Source organism: Penicillium lagena (assembly GCF_028827675.1).
Source record: "Penicillium lagena strain IBT 129212 chromosome Unknown utg000002l_segment0_segment0, whole genome shotgun sequence".
NCBI classification, from domain to species: Eukaryota; Fungi; Ascomycota; class Eurotiomycetes; order Eurotiales; family Aspergillaceae; genus Penicillium; species Penicillium lagena.
Genome location: NW_026623223.1, coordinates 3,633,709 through 3,653,022, shown reverse-complemented (window position 1 = coordinate 3,653,022; position 19,314 = coordinate 3,633,709). Strand labels below are relative to the sequence as shown.

At 50.3% G+C, this 19,314-nt stretch overlaps 9 protein-coding genes across 9 annotated transcripts; 3 read left to right on the top strand and 6 right to left on the bottom strand.

Annotated features, from left to right (window-relative positions):
- Nucleotides 1–132: 132 nt before the first annotated feature.
- N7510_004276 (mitofusin) lies at nucleotides 133–3,058 on the top strand (the record flags this gene model as incomplete). Its single annotated transcript, XM_056976202.1, has 3 exons — nucleotides 133–454; nucleotides 511–559; nucleotides 616–3,058. The coding sequence occupies 3 exons, from the start codon at nucleotides 133–135 to the stop codon at nucleotides 3,056–3,058; spliced, it is 2,814 nt and encodes a 937-aa protein (XP_056836158.1).
- A 498-nt stretch (nucleotides 3,059–3,556) lies between these two features.
- Nucleotides 3,557–4,789, bottom strand: N7510_004275 (uncharacterized protein; the record flags this gene model as incomplete). Its single annotated transcript, XM_056976201.1, has 1 exon — nucleotides 3,557–4,789. One exon carries the CDS (start codon nucleotides 4,787–4,789, stop codon nucleotides 3,557–3,559), a length of 1,233 nt encoding a protein of 410 aa, XP_056836157.1.
- A 376-nt stretch (nucleotides 4,790–5,165) lies between these two features.
- On the bottom strand, nucleotides 5,166–6,125 carry N7510_004274 (BRCT domain-containing protein; the record flags this gene model as incomplete). The annotated part of the gene is made up of 2 exons (XM_056976200.1): nucleotides 5,166–5,818; nucleotides 5,876–6,125. 2 exons carry the CDS (start codon nucleotides 6,123–6,125, stop codon nucleotides 5,166–5,168), a joined length of 903 nt encoding a protein of 300 aa, XP_056836156.1.
- Nucleotides 6,126–6,779: 654 nt separating this feature from the next.
- On the bottom strand, nucleotides 6,780–8,801 carry N7510_004273 (uncharacterized protein; the record flags this gene model as incomplete). Its single annotated transcript, XM_056976199.1, has 1 exon — nucleotides 6,780–8,801. One exon carries the CDS (start codon nucleotides 8,799–8,801, stop codon nucleotides 6,780–6,782), a length of 2,022 nt encoding a protein of 673 aa, XP_056836155.1.
- A 1,485-nt stretch (nucleotides 8,802–10,286) lies between these two features.
- On the bottom strand, nucleotides 10,287–10,655 carry N7510_004272 (uncharacterized protein; the record flags this gene model as incomplete). The annotated part of the gene is made up of 1 exon (XM_056976198.1): nucleotides 10,287–10,655. The coding sequence occupies one exon, from the start codon at nucleotides 10,653–10,655 to the stop codon at nucleotides 10,287–10,289; it is 369 nt and encodes a 122-aa protein (XP_056836154.1).
- Nucleotides 10,656–11,629: 974 nt separating this feature from the next.
- Nucleotides 11,630–12,559, top strand: N7510_004271 (uncharacterized protein; the record flags this gene model as incomplete). The annotated part of the gene is made up of 5 exons (XM_056976197.1): nucleotides 11,630–11,837; nucleotides 11,891–11,994; nucleotides 12,053–12,101; nucleotides 12,133–12,346; nucleotides 12,394–12,559. The coding sequence occupies 5 exons, from the start codon at nucleotides 11,630–11,632 to the stop codon at nucleotides 12,557–12,559; spliced, it is 741 nt and encodes a 246-aa protein (XP_056836153.1).
- A 220-nt stretch (nucleotides 12,560–12,779) lies between these two features.
- On the bottom strand, nucleotides 12,780–14,535 carry N7510_004270 (amidase; the record flags this gene model as incomplete). The annotated part of the gene is made up of 3 exons (XM_056976196.1): nucleotides 12,780–13,694; nucleotides 13,762–14,205; nucleotides 14,266–14,535. 3 exons carry the CDS (start codon nucleotides 14,533–14,535, stop codon nucleotides 12,780–12,782), a joined length of 1,629 nt encoding a protein of 542 aa, XP_056836152.1.
- An 855-nt stretch (nucleotides 14,536–15,390) lies between these two features.
- Nucleotides 15,391–17,163, top strand: N7510_004269 (uncharacterized protein; the record flags this gene model as incomplete). Its single annotated transcript, XM_056976195.1, has 6 exons — nucleotides 15,391–15,461; nucleotides 15,593–15,772; nucleotides 15,832–15,920; nucleotides 15,969–16,064; nucleotides 16,117–16,445; nucleotides 16,510–17,163. 6 exons carry the CDS (start codon nucleotides 15,391–15,393, stop codon nucleotides 17,161–17,163), a joined length of 1,419 nt encoding a protein of 472 aa, XP_056836151.1.
- Nucleotides 17,164–17,572: 409 nt separating this feature from the next.
- Nucleotides 17,573–19,130, bottom strand: N7510_004268 (phosphoesterase-domain-containing protein; the record flags this gene model as incomplete). The annotated part of the gene is made up of 3 exons (XM_056976194.1): nucleotides 17,573–18,654; nucleotides 18,741–18,885; nucleotides 18,948–19,130. 3 exons carry the CDS (start codon nucleotides 19,128–19,130, stop codon nucleotides 17,573–17,575), a joined length of 1,410 nt encoding a protein of 469 aa, XP_056836150.1.
- Nucleotides 19,131–19,314: the final 184 nt, after the last annotated feature.

Sequence of the window (19,314 nt, the reverse complement as noted above, 5' to 3'; positions counted from 1 at the left end):
GTACAGTCACATGAGCGCTAAGCCCCCTTTGGTTTAATAACTAACGGGCGAATCCATGGAAATCCACCCGTAGCAAAACAGACTCTCTCTCTCTTCTTCTCTCCATGTCAACCCCTTCATCGTCGTCTCGCCATGAGTCAGGAGTACTATCCCACTGAGGGCTCTTCATCGGGCGCCGGCTCGTCCAGGTTCCCTGGCGATGAAGAACTGCCTGAGAACAGGCCGTTCTACCCCCGGCCCCCGCCGACTTACATGACCGTTGGCAACGGATCGACGTCACAGAGTGCAACGGCCCTCATGACGACGCTGAACCAGGACTCCGGATACGGAGGCAGTATCGGCAGCGCTGCCGATGCGATGGATGGCGACGGTGAGCACTGGCGTGCGGGCCTGCTAGAGGATCGCCCGACCCCAGCACACACGCCGACGCGTCCCGGAGAATGGAATTCAGCTTGTGAGTGTTGAGATGCGAGCATGGTTGATGGAGCTGACCTTGGGTCTTCCCTACAGCCGAGCATGAGAGACAAGTTGTCGCGAGCCACGTTCATCAGCTTCTCTAGTATGTTTCCAACACGTGCTCCCCGCATCCCAACGAAGGCTTACACTATTTTGCAGCAACTCAAATCGGACGAAGCTTGCTCGCGCAATCACGCGGACGATCGAGACTCTGGATGAGCTTCGTGACATGAATGCCCAATGGCCCGCCCACTACCCTGCCGTCCAGAACACTCTTCCTTCCCCCTCCGAACGCCCGCCGCTCCATGAAAGTCAGTCGTACGTGGGTGACAGTGGGAGCCGGCCCACCACTCCTGAACGTCCTGGAATGCTGAAACGCGCTGCAACCACAACGGGACGCGAAGACTTGGGAGAATCAAGCGCCGCCCCTGAACGCCGCACGCCTGCCGAACCCCGACTGATAACGCCGCAGATCGCCCAGGAATTTTCAATTTTGAAGCTGGATTTGAAGTTGGGGGCATTGTCTCAGGCAGAACTGGTTCACTCGCTAGAGAAGGCGTCTGTTGCCTCGTTGTTGGATGGAAAGATCTGTCAGAGCATGAGACACCTGCACTTACTGCGAGCCCGTATCGAGGACACATCAAGCAAAGTCTTGATTACGGGAGATCTCAATGCGGGCAAGTCGACCTTCTGCAACGCTCTCCTGCGTCGAAAGGTGTTACCGGAGGATCAGCAGCCTTGCACCAGCATCTTCTGTGAGGTGCTTGATGCTCGAGAGAACGCTGGATTGGAGGAGGTACATGCTGTGCATAAGGATGCGAAATACGATCGCAACAACGAACAGACTTATGATGTCTATGCGCTGAACGAACTGGAGAATATCGTGGTGGACAACTCCAAATACATGCAATGCAAGGTGTACATCAAGGATGTCCGGACCATCGACGAGTCCCTCCTCAACAACGGCGTGGTTGACATTGCCTTGATCGACGCACCCGGTTTGAACTCGGACTCCTTGAAGACAACAGCTGTCTTTGCTCGGCAAGAGGAAATTGACGTGGTGGTCTTTGTGGTTTCTGCCGCAAATCACTTTACGCTGTCGGCAAAGGAGTTCATCCTGAACGCCGCTCATGAGAAAGCCTACATGTTCATGGTGGTCAATGGATTTGATCAAATTCGCGACCAGCAACGGTGTGAGCGCATGATTCTGGATCAGATCCAAAAGCTCAGTCCTCGCACGCACAAGGAGGCCGCGGAGCTAGTCCATTTTGTTTCGAGCAACGCCATTCCTGTTGCGCCCCCTATTGCGGTCTCAGGATCCGGTTCTGGTGGTAGTGGTAGCGGTGGAGGTGACCGTGACCCTCACGACGATGATGATTCTCACGATGACAAAATCGATCCCAGCAAGGATAAAGGAAAAGGCAAAGAGAAGGAGAAAATCCAGGACTTTGAGAATCTCGAGGGAGCCTTGCGCCGCTTTGTCCTCGAGAAGCGCTCCCGTTCCAAGCTTGCGCCTGCCAGGACTTACCTGCTGAACCTCCTTGCCGACCTGAACTCGCTTGCCACAGTGAACCAGGCGGTCGCAGAATCGGAACTCAAGCGGGTGACAGATGAGCTGGTTGAGATTGAGCCGGCATTCGAGAATGGGAAGAAGAAGAAGAGCGAGGTGGCGGAGGGTGTTGATAAGGCCATCGACGACTCTTGCGAGGATGTGTACAACCATACGCGCTCTACTTTGACGGACACCATTGCACGGGTGTCAGAAGCAGACCTTGGTGTCGAGTATCCCGGTCTTTTTGCGGCATTCCAGTATGCAGAGGACTTGAAGTTGGCAATGCTGAACCAGATTTCCGCGGCAGTCTCGGGTTGCGAGGATTACGCCCGCGATAAGACGACCCAGGGCGTGGGATTCATTCAAAACCTCGGTCTCTTGCATGTTGGCGAGGATCGGTTCTCTGCTCTCAACTTTCGTGCAGACCTAATGTTCCGCCGTGGTCGTCGCCACACCCTTGCTCGCCAGGTTTACACGGAAGTAGAGCTCTGGGACTTCTTCGATATTGCCAGCCTCTGGGAACGCCAGGAAAAGATGGCAGGCACAGGCGTGGCCATGACTGCAGTCACTGTTCTCGGTGGCAGGGCATTTGGTGGTTTCGGCTGGGTGGATAGCGCTTTCAATGCCGCCAAATTCCTGGGCACGAACAACATGCGCCGGCTCTTCCTACCTAGCATCGTCGTCGCAGCCCTCCTGACCACCGCATACATTGTCTCCTCCATCCCGACTACTCTTCCTCCTCGGCTGTCGCGGAAGATCGCTGCTAAACTTGCCGACATGGATTATGTGCATTCCAACGCCAACAGAATCTCGTCCGAAGTCCGCCGCATCCTCCGCATGCCGGCTGGAAACCTGCAGACCAACATGGCTCGGGAGATTGAGGACCTTGGTCGCCGCAAGCAGGAAGTCACCAAAATCCAGCAGGAGAGCACCGTCGCGGCCAAGTACTTCTCCAACCTGCTCCGTGAGAGCAGCCAGACTCGCCAGTCTGTGGACGATCTCGATCTCGACGCCCCGCTGCCTGGTGGAATGGCAGCCACCCTTGGCTAAGTCGCCGCCGCTCTTGTACTCTTTCCCTGCTATACTGCGAGATAGATTCTTTCTTCGGTGGGAGAACTTGCTCTCTTCTTGCCGGGTATCCTGTTGCTTGTACAAATTCCCCTCTCTCGATTCCTTCTTTTTGCCCCTCGATATCCCCATCTTGTCTTCGGTGTTCTTCTAGAATGGTGCCATTGTCAAATCTCCTCCAAAAGACACCGGCTTTCTTTTTTTTCTTGTTCTTTATGGCGTGTATTGGCGTGCATCGGAGCCCATCCACAGTTTCTACCTAAGATTCCCACCTGAATTTGAATCAATTGTTCTCTTCATCTACAATCTCTAGATCCAAAGCTTACACTCTCTTAAACTCTTGACATCTAAAACAAAGCCATAAATTGGTTAAAGAGACGCCATTCGTAATGCACACATGTCCATGCATCCATGCGCCCAAGAGAAAGAAGTAAAGAAAAGATGCAACCCAAAAAAAGCCCAAGTATAGAGAGCGCCCCGCTAGAACCCATCCTCATCATCAGCCTTCGCAGCCGTTCTCCTCGTCCTCCGTTTAGACCCCCACCCAATGTCCTCCAATTCCCTAACCTGACCAACTGACACATTGGGGTCAGAAGCAGCCGCCGCACTCTTCTTCGCGGGCAACTTGCCCGCTCGAGTGAGAAACTCAGCCCGCATAGCCGCAGCATCCGAATCCTCATAGTCCAGCTGCGTCATGGGTGGAGGCTCATGGTTCTCTTCGTCTTCGGCCTCGAGGTGCGAGGGGAACTGGTCGGCTAGGAAATTCTCCAGTTTCCCGCCGCCGAACATTGATGAGAGGCTCTGCTCATTCGCGCGGCTGTTCGTGCGCGACATGGAGTTGTCGCGTGTGGGATTGCTTTCGAGGGCGCTGCCCACGCCGTCGTCGTTTAGGGTGTCAATTGAGCTGGCGCGGGATACTGCTCGTCCTCCTGCGCCTCCGGGTGCTTCGAATACTCGACTTGAAGAGTGGGATGGGGCGCGGCCGAGAAGGGGTTTGCGCTTCCGGCGTGGGGGGTAGCTGCTGTCTTCGTTTGTTGTGTCGGTGGCGGTCTCGGTTTGAGCGCGAGATTTAGCGGCTCGTGCTTGTTGGAGGAGTCCACTCATCGCGATGTCGAGCGCGGAGGGTGCAGCGGCGGATGGTGGCTGGTTAGACTCGGACGGCTTGGTAGCAGGGGCATCTTTGCTCGGGGGCTTGCCAGGCGATGGAGAGCGAGATGCTGGGACAGATGGCTTGGGTGGGTTGTCAGGCTTGGTTTGATCCTCCTTTAAGAACCCGTCTCCCAGATTCGTGTCACTTTTTCTTGACGCCGCGCGCTTGTCAGCTTTCCCCTTCTGCGCAGAATCTGAACTGGAATTGGACGTCCTTTCTGCTTGAGCATTGACCTTCTGTTGCTGTTGTCGGTCCACATGGACTGAGCTTGGCTTCTCCGCTCCGCTACTACTCCGGGATAATGGCCGTCGAACAATATATGGTTCAAAGGGCTTCTTCTGCCCTATTTGAATGGATATCCAAAGCCAGTCTGCAGATACGGCAGGCACCCCCCATTCGCTAGTGTGCCGTAACTTCTCGTGGCTTGCTGACTGAGGGTCATTGCATATGAGGACAGATGCTTTTGGCGTCAAAAACTCATCGTAAGAGGCGCCCATCAGATCAACCAGTTTGGATAGGTGTAGAAGATCAATGCGAGCAAACCCGGTGGAACATATCCGCATTCCCGAGAAACCTACTGCCGTTAGATCCAAGTTACTCAATTCGCGTCACGGAAGAGGAACTCACCTGGTAGAGGGAATTTGGGAAACGGAGTGCTTGCCACATGTGATTCTGGAGGGACCAGCGTTCTTGCATCAAGACACCTTTCCAGCCACATATCTGTTACGATCTCGCACTCGAATGCCATGTCATCTGTTGAAGGTATCTCCGATCTGGGGGTCTTGTAAGGAACCATGATGTATAGCCCTCGACCTGTTTTCGGGATGGTAGGACGGGAAAAGTCGCCGAGTGAATCTACCAGCTGAGCGCCATTGAATTGAAGATGATGGCGCAAGACACCGGTCTAGGAAGGTCAGCTGCAGCTGTCGCCATAAGGATCTAGTCACAAACCTGCTTGGAAGAAAAGCCGCTGATTAAGAAATATGAACCCTGTAAAAATCCCTCGGCACTGGCTGTGGTCTGTATTTCAGGCGGTGCTTGAAGAGCCTCTACAGCTCCGCAGAATGTAGTCTCGCTAGCAAATGACTTTGCTGCTTGGATAACGGGTACAGATCGAGAACTTGTTTGGTCCCGTTCTTGTTGTTGGCCATTTTGGACTCCTTTCACCTGGTTGGTTGCAAAGCCAGTGCCAACAATATCACCCCAGATACCTTCATTTTGACCGACCAATTTCGTACTTGCTGTACGGCGTAGCTTTCGGGGTCGAGGATTGGATGAAAGTTCCACGGTAGCAGTTTTCCCACTCTCGGATTGTCCTTTGGCTGCCACTGAGGGTCGTTCCCATGCACCGGCGCCCTGCTTCTCAAGCGGAACCATTGGATGATAGGGATTCGCGTCGAGAATCATGCCGCGCTCGAGACAGTCGGTGAACCACTTCAACGTCACTACCGTGACATTCCATTGCGTCGCGTACTTATATTTCTCGCCCTCTCCATTGCGCGCAACTAGATGCGTGACGCTCTTGGTTAAATCCGTCCTAAATTCCGCGCCATTCTCAATGGCCGTCTGCTCCATGTATTTCCGGAACCCCTCTGCAATGCATCTGTCAGCCGCGCTGTATCATATTCTGTGACTGTGTACCAACTCACTGTCCTCAAATCCAGTTATGCAGATAGTGAGACCGCCAAATACGGGGTATTTGTATTGCTCCTGTAGGGCCCGGATGTCCGTGTCCTCGCCCTGCATCCACGGCTGCCGGACTGCCTCGATCCATTCCGGCTTCACCACGGCCACGTCGTTTCTATGGCGCGCAACGTACTTGTACTTCTCCGTGTCCGGGTCGCCGACCAGCAAGTGGGTAACGTGCGGAGTCAGGTGGGATGAGTGCGTCGCGCCCATTTGACTCGCGATGTTGACAATCGCGTCCTGCAGAATGGGAAATGCGCATCAGCAGATGTCTTAAGCCCATGGGATTTCAATCGGAATAACTACCCTTTGCTCAACGGGAATTGACGTGCAGCACAGGACCACCCCCGCAAGCGGGCGCTCCTTGTCTATATCGAAGCCCGTTAGCAATTTAATCCCGATGCCTCAGAAGAACTGGTTCTTGACTCACCTGAAACAGCCATCCCGGCCATGCTTCATGGTCGACAGAGCCAAGAACTGCTGTCGGAAAGCACGCTGGGCGAGTTGGACTGCAAGCTGGTGGTTGTTCCCGGTAGTTTCGTCCCGCGCGTCCTAAAGAGTCGCGTGGTCACGTGGTTCAAGCGCTCGTGGCCAAACAGTGGTCGAAAACCCCCCAAAAAATAGATATGCAACTCAGTGATTTATTGGCATAATGAGCAATTGTTCACCACAATGCTAGGGGAAGATAAATAGCTTGGACGCCATTTTCCTGTGCCATTTTCACTAGGATGTTAGATATTTATGCGCCAGTGCTCACTGACAAGCATAGTGTAAACTCAAGAATTTTTTTTGTCAATTACAACGTTTCTATTTCTAAGCATATACAAGTCATCGCTACCATTTATTATCTCCACAGCAGAGTAATGGTCAAAGTCTACCGGCACAATGCTTACTGACCCCGTTCTGACCTTCATGCAAGCAAGACTTGTTGAAAGCCTGAGTAGAAGGCGGGACATCCAAAGCAGGATTCTTTTCGAAGAAACCAGATGGCTTGAGATGCACACTGATCCGCTCGACAGGCATGACAGGGAAATCCTCGGTGCGAGGGTTGTGAGTAAGGGCGAAAGTGTGCCAGAAGACGACGTCAGAGTCGCGAACAGGATCAGCTCTTCCTGCCCAGGCTTCCACACCAGTACTTGACTTGCTCTGATTGGTAAATTCGCCAGCGGCGAACAGTTCATCCTCACGATACTTTGTAACCCAGACTGGGTGATCGGCAAATTTAGCACGCTTTCGGTTGAAAGAGCTCTGGGACATGATCATGGACTGGCTCGCAACTGTCTGAATTTTGTAAGCAACTGGGCGATTGCTGACTCTATTCACGACATTGTCATTACGGATCTTGAAGACACGCGACTTGGAAACGTCCGTCTCGGCATGGCCGGCCTTTTCAATAACTGAGGTCGAAGCAATATAGCCAACACCATACGGATCAGCCACGCCGGATTCTTTGGGAAGTGCAATACTGTCCTCGTAGCAGACGGTGTTTTGGAACCCGTCAATTGCCGGGTCGATTCTGAGAGAGAATATATGTTGGTGATTAGGAGCAGATACGCCCGGACCAACATTCGTGGACCAAGGGACCGTAAGGCCGTCCGAGTTGTCAATCGGCATTGTGGAGAGAATTCCCGTAGCACGAACCTCAAACTCAAGTCCGCCTGCCTGGTCGAGCATCCAAGCAAAGATGTACTCGTAATTAGAGACAGTACAGATCATCTGCACAACGAGCTGGCGGTTGCGAACCACAGTAGCTTGGTTGTTTCTGTAATTGCTATGTTTGTGCAAAATGCCTCCATCCTGTTCGTGAAGACAAATGACGTTTTTGAGAGGAACCGCATTTCCTTTGGAGTCAGTCCGATATCCGTCGAAATACCGGATGTGTCCGAGGCAATCACATCCCAGGCTCAGCTGGTTGCAGGTAATTCCCAGGCCCACATCTCCAACATCGAAGGCCTGCTTCCTGTGATAGGGCTTTCGGGGGTCACCATAAGGTACAGTCATCTCAGAAAGGGAAAGTCGGTAGAAAATGTTGCGTCCGTCGTATGTCACATTGTACAGCACCACGCCTTCTCGGACATTGAAACCGACACGGAATCTCCACTTCTGCCATTGCACTAAGTGTCCGTCAACCTGGAAAGAAGGACCCTGGGGCTGCTGCACAATATATGGCCTCAGGTCGTTTCGCAAAGGAGTATCCAGCAGATCGTGCGCATACTCCACTGCTTGGACAGGTTTCCAAGGCTGTGTCTCGCTGGTTGTGTGATCATAGCCCATAGGCAGGTTGTCAATGCGAATCAACTCATGTGTCTTTGCATCAAAAACAGGGGAGAAAGCACATGGAAAAGAGTAATGGTTGGATTGTGGGTGGTCCACTGGAACAATGTACATGTAGCACTGGAACAGTCGGCGGGACTCGGTGTCTTCATCGGTACCGTAGATCCAAGGGTCAGTGCATACAGTCATTCCCGGAGGCAGCTTCATCTTCTCAATTTCCTTGAGGACCTTGTGATGCTCGAGGCAAACTTTCTCAATGTCGATCAGTTCGTCCACATCCACAGGGCCTTGAACTTCCTTGGGAAGTTCTTTCAGTGACACAACAGAGCGATCATTCAGGTTAAGCAGTGTTTTCAGAAAAGCTCCGGTGTCCAGTCGATGAAAATACGAGAATACCAAACGCGCTGGCCGGGGAGCATTGAGTGCTCTACCTCTCCGTTCGGCTTCGATAAGAGGGATAACATCGTTCTTGACCGGCTCTTGAACCTCGATTGTTTTGAAGCGAAGAGGGATATCACGGAAAGAAGCGCGAATCAGATCGGCCGCCAGATGGATTTCCTCAGGCCGCAAGGGGTCAAATGGGTGAGGCACGTTTTTGGGGAGGAAAGAAGCCATGATGTCGGAGACGGAAGTTTGATGAGAAACTTTAAAGGTCTATGTCTCAGGTCAGAGGCATCAAGATCGAGAGGATGATGCCGGAGAACAAATTGATTTTATTTTCATGGTACTGAGGCTCTTATATATTTTTGCTCATTCAATTCTTAGCAAGTCCTACTCCGCACTCTAGATCTAATACATCCCGAACATGGAGTCAGACGCCTCGCGCAAGACTTTCCACGTCGAGTAAAAGTTCCTACCTCCACCAACACTGCATGTGGCCCACCAGAAGTCAATTGCACTAAGTCCCGCGTCAACCGGACCTCTTTTGATAGTTGCTTGGGGGTGAAGTCTTTCCAGGGTGGGGGCTAAGCCAACACCCCCGCATTTCCGCAAAGGGAAAGAAATACGCCCAGAGGCTGCTCGGTGAACACCGAGCATGATATCCGTCAATAATTGTTCCAAAAATGTTCAAACCCAAGTGTATGGAAACACAAGAATCGCAACAATCAGCCGCCGGTCAAGTGGATGCTATCTCCGCGCATCCGAGCTCCAGTCGATAAGGTCGTATTGAATGCCTCTCGCCTAAAAGCAAATTGTTTTCTTTGCGTGTTTAGCAGCTGATGAGATCCCACTTCGACTTTGCCAGTAAGCCTCGCCAATCATGCCAATGGCCTAATTGTACTCTTCGCCTCCAGATTTCGCGAACAAAGGCACCAACATTATTCATGTTGCCGAGGCAAAAGTTAATAGACAAGACTTCCACGCGTTCCAAAACTGCCCAGGTTTGTTCTGGACTCTCAGTCACACATGATATGATAAATAGTAGAGGCAACAGACCTGGTTCCTCCGGAGTGCCGATTGGGATTATAGAAATAGATCTTAGGCAATCCGCCAAAGCATCGTCCTTACCAACTGGAAGCATATTTCGCAGGTCATTCCAGAGGGATGTATGAAAGCAATCGGCATCTCGCTCTGATAAGTCGTCGATGGTAGAGTGGAGATAGGCGAATATTGCACTTTCGTATGCCCGGGCAATGTCTATCAAGCGACCGATCGCAGCAGGCGACATTCCTGTGGGGATTCCGGCCAATTTCGAAGTCCAGTTCCTTTGGTTAATTGTTTCAATTCTGAATTTGGAGGTGTAAGTTTTTGGTAAGGATTTCAGTGGTTGTATTCACGAACATTGAATAAACTTCTGCTTTGAGCGCTCTCCTTTGATCTTCATCCTCGAGCTTGGAGCCGAGAAGTCGAGAAACTCGCTGTAAAGTGGATATCAAACATTGTGACAACCCCATGTACGGGTCTACAATATATCTCAGGTTGCAAGGTGGATCGACATCAATCTCACGCTTATGGCGACTATTGTCCAGTTTCATCACAGCTTGTTCTGTGATGCTGGCGACACTTCGATGATAGGTGATACTGGAAAGCGGGTTAGTCCTAATATCAACGCGTCTGGATACTTGGCTCTGGAAGTACTGATGTAGTACATATGGTCACTTACAAGCTTCGGGCGTACATTATTGTCTCGGTCATATGCGCAGGTTGGTGCATCTCTAAGAATTGGCAAAATGACTCGATACCAAGGAGATGATGCCGCCAATTCGCAACACCAGCCTTGATGATCTCGTGCTTGCATAGAAAGATAGATGCCAACAGCACTATCTCAAGTGCTTCGAAGTCATAGCAAGCTGAAGCCTCCTGCAGCGACGAAATATATGGTATCCAATGTTTCAGGCTGGACAAAGACCGTAGGTAGTACGAGGTTGCCGCTGTTTGAAAGACCATTTTGTCGTCCTTGGTACTGTTTGCACGATGTTGAGCCGACACGGAAATGACAGCATTTAGCAGAAGAGGCGATGAGGTCATTCGAGGCACAATCAAAGATCGAAGGGGATTGCGAGGTGCATGCCCATTAAGAAGTAGGTCTGATAATCGTTCAACATAATATGTGAGGTGTTGGCCTTCCTGTTGCGATATGTTCGGGATACAATCAATTTCAGTGTGCATCGAAACCGGGTGTGAAAGACCTCCTTCCGGTAGAGATATAGACATATCTGTCGGAAACAAATCCACCTTTGAGTCCGAGAAATAATTTACCGAAGAATCGTTGACATAAAAATCCTGATCGGCTGAATCTGGGGTTGCAGTGAACAGTGACTCCGCAGTCTGGGTAAGTGAAAACGCCGAGTCTGATCCCGTTTCGTACTGGGGGGAGTCTGGCGGTACCATAGGGCTTGATGCGGCTCTGGGTGATGATACTGATTGAATTTCACATGCTTTTAGAGAGTCTGAAACTTCAAAATTTCTAAACCCATCGCTTTGCTGACAGTCTAGACCTAGACGAATGCACGTATTACATCTGCAGATTCAACGTCAGAAGAATGAAGGCTTGAAGAATCCGTGGACGTCTTACCTAGGCTTATTGCCGTCGCCTAGCAGAGCAAACGTTAGCGGGATCAATACTTCATACGTGATACAACTTCTGTAGCGTGGTGGGGTTAAGAAACCACGAGCAGCATACATTTCTTGTGACGCCGCTTGCAGGTTGCGCAACCTGTCCTAGAGTAGGGAGCTTTGCGTATCCGCCGAGGCATTGTAGATGGCGGATTAATGAGAATTTTGAAGTAGGCAGGCAAAGGCTGGCGGTTGGGAATGGAGACGGGGACGCGAAGGGGATATTAGACGGGAGTGGAGCAGTGGCGGCCAGTCATTCTGGGACGATAACTGAGGGTTGGTGACCCCCACAACCCACACTCCGACCTCATCAATCAGTCATTTCCCTCACTCATCTCCCAGTTCCTGCGTCTCCAAGATTCCTCTTTTTCTCGCCACTCATGACGATGTATTCAGAGACATGGGTGATAGTAGGTGCCTCCAGAGGCATCGGCCTGGAATTCACGAAGCAGCTCCTGGAAGGCGGACAGAAAGTTATAGCAGGAGTGCGGAATCCATCGGCGGCGAAAGAACTTCTGGAGCTGTGTCGTTCGAGTCCAGATCGCTGCGTGGTTGAGCAGTGCGATGTCACAAGCGAAGAAAGCATTAACGCAAGTTAAGCCATAGCCCCTATTGTCCAAACAATAATCATCTAACTTCTGGTATAGCACTTTGCCCGCAGGGTTCAGGCAGCCAGCAAAAATGGGATGAGTCCGAAAAACATTGTTCTAAATGCTGGCGTGCTCAAATATCCCAACCGAGCAACGGAAATGTATTTGTTGTCTTCGTATCACCCTTGACGAGAATAAACACTAAAGTCTGTAACCCAGATCTTATGCGGATTTTGCTCTTCACTTGCACACCAATACAATTGGACCCGTGATTTGTGCTCGAAAATTGATTGGTCTAGACCTCGAAAGTCCACCCACCAAGGTTGTGTTCATTTCGTCCGATTCTGGGTCTGCTACTCTTTTTCGAAGCTATGAAGATGGATTTGCAGCATATGCGGCAAGCAAAGCGGCCCTCAATCAGATGATCAGACATATGGCAGCCGAGCTGGCGCGATGTGAGGGAAAGCGGAACAAGATATGCATTCTAGCTATGCACCCTGGTGAAGTCCAGACGTAGGTCGCGTTTCCTGCATATATGAGTCCTGCTGATAAAGATACAGTGATATGGCCAATATCGAAGTTGATTGGGAGGTAGAAGGAATGATTCAGGCCGACGAAAGCGTGAAGGACATGCTCAAAGTCATTGGGGAGAAAAACGAGAATGACAGTGGCACATTCTGGTGCTGGAATGGCAAAGTAAGTGATTTACTACAGATTCTTGATTAGCGTAATACTTTATCTAATGATATCCAGACTCACCCGTGGTGATTGCAGAGGAAGATGTCTTCGGCTCTGTGTTATTCCTCAGTTGAAGAATTCTATAAGTTACATATCGCGTGAAAATCGAAATTGTTGCATATAGACGAGAGAAAAATGATATTTTTTTATCAAGCTCACTATATTGAATCTGGATCTACTTGCTTGACAAGAACCAGATGGCCGATTTTTATCTCAGTGTCTCCTCAATAACACGTGCAGCCTGAACGAGAAGATTTTCGTGTAGTCGTTTAGCTACAATCTGTACACCAACTGGCATGCCCTGTGTCGGTATCATTGACCATTGCTGAAATAGTGTTTTCTCTTGCTCCGTTTTCGGTGTATAACTTTCAGCAGAGAGGTCAACTGTACTCCAATCGCTTACAAATTTGGACGCGGGCAAGGCTATTGCCGGGTACTGGAGCAAATTCCAGATGGCAGTGTAGCCCCAGTAGGGGGTTGCACCAAGTGGTGGCGCTGTGCTGGGAGTAACAGGTGCCAACACAACGTCGACTCCGGCCTGCTCCCAATGGGCGCTATATGTTTGGCGGAAAGCATCACGAGCAGCTTTACGGCCTTGATGCGTGGCTGCAACGGCGGACATGTTATCCTGACACTGCTGGAGGATCCAGTTGGTCAGAGGCAAGAGAGGCTCATTCCCATCTTGACATATCTCGCGGATGCCCGCACCGCCATCCTCGAAGTAGTTCGCCGCAATGATCTTCCAAGCTCCTTCATGATCTAGCGGCTTGAATGGCAACACCTGTACAGATGCGCTTTGGCCCAGGCAGTTACGAATCTTGTCAATAATATATCGCACCGGTGGCATAGGGGAGACCACGCCGTCATCACTCAAGATCCCAACGCGAAGGGGCCGGTTATGATCAAATTGGCGGCCCATACTCGGAGACAGAATGTCACCCGGGATCAGAGAAACATCATCAATCCAAGGCTTGGCCGCCGAGTACGCTTTGCAGAATAGCTCGATATCACGTAAAGACCTTGTGAATGGTCCTAGTGTACCAACGATTGAATCACATCCTGGCGACGGGACCACAACGTTCTTGCCACTCAACCGCCCAACGCTTGGGTAAAATCCATATATCTGTTTCCGATATTAATGACTGTAAGCTGCTATCACAATCTATTATTCGTCCAGAGACATGACTCACTCCATTTAGGGCTGCTGGGACTCTTATTGAGCCCCCTATATCACCTCCAATCCCAAGAGGTGTTCCATGCATGGCCATTAAGGCTCCCTCTCCGCCAGTGCTACCCCCAGCAGTAAGGTTCCGGTTTCTGGGATTCACTGTAGCCCCATAGATATTGTTGGATGTTTCAAGGTGCATCAGTGATTGGGGTTGATTTGTCCTAGCAAAAACAACAGCCCCCAGCCTTTTGAGCGATGTAACAATATCGGCATCTTCCTTGCTGACATTGCCCACCCACGCCACAAATCCGGCATTGGTACGGCGACCTGCAATGGAAATCTGCTCTTTGACGGATATTGGAAGTCCATGAAGCGGCCCCATGGGTTTACCGGTTCGTGCCAAAATCTCGTCACAAGTGCGAGCATCTTCAATGGCTTCTGGAATGAGCTCTGTGAGGCAATTGACCTGTATTGGTTAGTCTTGATCTCTTTCAAGTTAGGTGTAGGCACAAGGAGAAGAACGTACACACTGCTGTGCAATTGTTGCCCGTTTTCTGAAAGCCGAGAGGAGTATATGCGCCGTGACTTTCCCTTCGGCCAACATTTCCAATAGTGCTGTGGCATCATAGTCCTCGGTCAAACTAATTTCCAAGTTGGATAAAAGTCCACATGATCGTGGGATATGCATCACATCCTCTGAGAGCCGCGAGATGGGTATTTCAAGTATTGCGGTCGTCTCTAGGGAATTGTCCCTCATTTGCAGCGCAGGCTGAACTCGCTCTTGCAGCGTCGACATAGCTGAAGATGAACTATTAGTGGTAACGGCGTATTCACTACTCACTTGTGTTCATGATCTTGAACCAATAAACCACGCAAGATAAATAGTGCCCGGTGGCGGTTGGCTGGATGCTGAGCTGGTCTATCGTTTGCACAGAATTCACACGAGTAGTCCCAGCAGGTAAGGTTGGAGAAGCAGCCTCAATTGATAAAAGTTGCAACTTGAGTCCAAAAAGCAATGCGGGCCCAGATTGCTCCCTCATTGTTTTCGTGCTGGCGGTTTCCCGCGTATCTTGAACCATTTCCGGCATAGGTGTCTCCACTCCGAGGGAAGAATGGGCTTGAAGTTTGTTCCTCATACCTCGAGAAGTCTTACCATTTCTACGGAACTCGGCAATTATCAGGCGTATCCCTCGGTTCTGGACCTACAGGCAAGTCATAATTGGAATCCAGCATCTCGACAACTCCACAGTTGCGTCTAACCTATCTCGTGTTTGTATTTGAAAGGATGTGCGGGGGAAGTCTGGGGTCCATATTTAGCCGATCCAGGAGTCCGTACTTGAGTAGCTTATCTTTGTGCTTGGAGTTCGGCGCTCTTGTAATCGCCCTTATCACCGGACAAGAGGAGTAACCCCCACATTCCAATGCTTCCCGTTTGGGCAGGAAATACGCCCACTATCATCTGATCCCTAGACGACCAAACCTAGTTGAGCTACCTCACCATTCAGCTCTTGTGTATGACACAGATCTAAAGTGACCTTACGAGCCAAATATATTTAGATATCGAGCCACTTCCCCATACACATGCCATCCACGGTCGCCAATTTGGCATCTTTGAAACTGTTCGAACTGTCTTTCTTCTAGACCTTGCCAAATGGCTGCCACTAAGAGTAATTCTGCCATTGAAACATTGGAGAAGCCACTTTCAAAATGGCGTTTTAACTCGTAGGTCACCAAACCAGCCTGCTTCGAATCCCAAGCAAATTCTGACATGACGGTTTTTAGGCCATGGTTTCAGGCAGTTCTAGTCGGCTTTGTCCTCTTCTGCAATCCAGGCACATATCTTGCCATTACAGGTTTAGGAGCGGGGGGAAGAGACCCGAGCTGGTTCCCATTGTCAACAAAGCCAATGTCCTGCTCTATAGCTTATTTGGTGCATCCGGTGTCTTGGGGGGTAGTGTCATTAACAAAATTGGGCCTCGATACGCGCTTATGATAGGCGCGACTGGTTATCCGGTCTATGCAGGATCTCTATGGTACGCCCAGACTTGCGGTTTATTCCTTTCGAATTGACTCAATAGTTGACATTTATTAGGTGGATTGACAAAGGCGAAGGAACCTGGTTCACACTTTTTGGTGGTGCATGGCTAGGATGCTCGGCTGGCCTATTGTGGTCTACACAAGGTATAATTAATGATCTGGAATCTAGACCTTTCTCTAATCTGATCTTAGGCTACATCACAACTTGCTACCCTACTGAGTCCAAGAAGGGCAAGTACATCGCCATCACATGGACCTTGAATGCAATTGGGTCATTGGTTGGCGCAGGTATCTACTCTTCCCGAAATACCATGAGCTATGGAAATAACGTGAATCAAAGCTGTCGTGCTAGGTGTCACAATCAACAATACCTCGACATCCGGGGTGCCATCCTCAGTGTATCTGACTTTCATTTGTTTGGAAGTATTCGGACTACTCATAGCTGGGTTCTTGATGGACCCAGCAAAGTTAAGGCGCGATGATGGCCAGCCCATCGCATCATTTGAGCCATTGCCTTGGTATCAAGAGCTCAAAATGCTTGGCAAGACCCTTGTGGAACCCAAGATGACTCTCATCACCCTGGGTATTTTCAGTAGCGAGATGTACTTGTCCATGGCTAGCTCGTTCAACTCATGGTATTTCGACGCTAGGACGCGTGCCTTGGCTAATGTAAGTTCAAGGAGCATTAGAATCCTAGTCTTGCCTGGCCATGATTTAACTAGCTTTCAAACAGCTTGGTTATTGGGTTTTCCAAATCCTGGGTTCACTCGCAGTGGCGTTTGTTTGTGACTCTCGTATCTTCGGATCTCGAAGGCAACGTGCTTTTTTCGCGCTAGGATTAGTGGGAATAGTTATCGGGGGAACCTGGATTGCCATGCTGTCTTTCCTAGGAACGCACAAGATTAACCGGCATGACCCACCCCCAGGAAACGACTGGTCCAATGCTGCGTTCGGTGGGCCTTTCGTGATCTACATGTTTCTCGGTGCATGTTATCCGATCTACCAGAACTTCCACCAATGGGCCTACAGCACTTTCTCGAACGAACCCCATGTCCTCGGCCGATATAGTGGCTACTTCAAAGGCGTGCAGGCGTGGGGCACAGCTGTAGCTTTTGGCATTGACTCTCACGAGGTTCCATTCATTCATGAAGCGGCAGCGTACTGCTCGCTCATGATGGCTGGCTTGGCTCTTACTGCTGTCAGCATATACAGAAACACTCTTAATACACGCTATGGAATGGAGGAGGGAGTGGCAATACCCAAGGAGTCACGAGACTTTATTCCTGGCTATGCACTGGAGGACTCAACAGATCCAAATTCCGTCACTATAGGAGTGGAGGGAAAGACGAGCCAGCACGATAGCGACAAAGCTTCTACTGCTGCTTGAAATGATTTTAAGCAACTTCATGTTCTATAACTCGTATTTATACTCGATAGATAATTGGAACAACAAAGCCAGTAGAAAGAACCCATATTAAAGAAGCGTGATGAGGGTAGATAGGATCAAACATTCCAAATCTTTCCAGTAACTACCGAATTATATCATACAAAGCACTTCATCCAGATATAATGATCAACCTAACATTATCTTTGACATCATTCTCTTACGTCTTGATCTCCTTGTCATGCGCAGACTTCACCTAGACTTGTTTTGCGATTCGTAGTCCAAGAATAAGATAATTCTAACATGTGCTTTGAAACATAAAACATTTTGCTTGTCCATGAAAGGAGATAGACCAGAGATATAGTCAATTCATGCAGCCGACAGAAGATCCTCTTATATCAGCTGGCTGCGTTTACAAGAGACCAAAAAAGGCACTCAAGATAACGGCGAAGGAGCTAGTGACTGGAATGGCCAGATTAGAGGCGGCACCGGTACTCGAGGATGCAGCTGCAGAGCTAGATGTGGTGGTCGAATTCGTATCATAGCCCACGATACCTGTAGTATTGACACCAGACACGTAGGTCTCACCATTGCGAGAGTAAGAAACACCGGTATCCAGGCCGTACGCGGCGTCGTAGGGGAAGGGCGATGAGTAGTTATAAGTCGGGGCGCGGCCCTTGTAGGTGTCAATCACTGACTGGAGAATACCATTGCCAGCCGAGCACGAGTCATTCGTGGTCGGCACAGGCCAGCTGGCACGGTATTTAGAATAACCCCAGCGCTCCAGCGGGCCGGGAAGAGACTGATTCAACCACAGGCTGCTGGCGTCGATGTCCCAGTTCGTGTAGTTGACCTTGTCGGCGACCAGCTTGAACAGGTTAGCACCACAGTCCCAGCGACCCAACGAGGGCAAGCCCCAGTTAGCCTCGACAGATGCGATACTTGAGTAGTGGGTGTAGACTGTTTCATCCTTGGTGCCAACCATGTCCTTGGGGACAGCACCGCCTAGTAGAATACTGAACACACGGTTGCGGTCGTTGTAAATTTCGGACTCAGGAACGTTGTAGGTCTCAGTTTCATCGAAAGTCAACAGCAGCAGAGTGTTGTCCCAGAAGTAGGTGTTATCCATAAGATTAGACACGAAGCCTCGGAGCCAGTGTGAACCGAAGGTGATGTTGGTATCGTGGGCATCGTTGGTCATATTTGGGGTGATGAAGGCCCACTGGGGCAGCTGCTTGTTGCTCAGGTCGTCGTAAAAAGAAGTAAAGTTCTTGATCAAGCGCAGAGCAGTGTCGTTGCTGGAGATCTGGTCAAACATCACCAGAGGGTTGTGCTTGCGCATATAGTCATCGGCATAGGTCTCCTGGTTGGAATAGTTGTAGCCCTGGAAGCCTGGATAGGGCAAATCCTGCTGGTACTCGCCCCATGAGATTCCCTTCGTATGCAGCAGATCAGCGATCGTTGACACGTTGGACGGGATATTGTGGAAGAGATCTTGTATTCAGCATTAGCTTTTAACGGCGCTAGAATTTCTCCTGGGAAAATCTCAGTCCCTCCTTTGTAGACGTAGATCCACTCACCGTTGTCCATGCCGTAGTTATCACCACTAGCAGCGGCACAGTAGTTGGGCTGAGATGTGTGGCCGACACCATAATAGTTGGTCAGGGTAATACCCTTGCTCGCCAACCACTGCTGGTCAACATTGGCAGCAGCGTTGTTATAGTCCTGTGACGAGGTTAGTACTTTTGACACAGATCAACATAAGATAGCACACGATGAATACATACGACATTCTCCAGCCAGATCTGGTAGAAACGATCAAAAGCTAAACCCTTGACGCTAGAGGTCCAGGTTTGTGGCACGGTAGTGGCCTCAGCTCGATCAATTGCGGCCACGGCAGGCTCTGACGTGGTGATAGTCGCACCGCTAGCCAGACCGGCCACGGCAAGAAAAGCAGCAACAAAAGCCATTTGGGGCAAAGCTGCAAAGGTATGTTGAGTAAAATCGAAATGGAATGCTAGTCCGGGAATAAAAGGCCCGACATTTCTCTTTAATAATTCGCTTAGGCCTCTCACGCCGTTTCGTCGATGCGACCGCGGAGAATGCCCCCATGCCATGTGGCTGAAGTTAATGCCGAGGAACGGAGCCAATCAT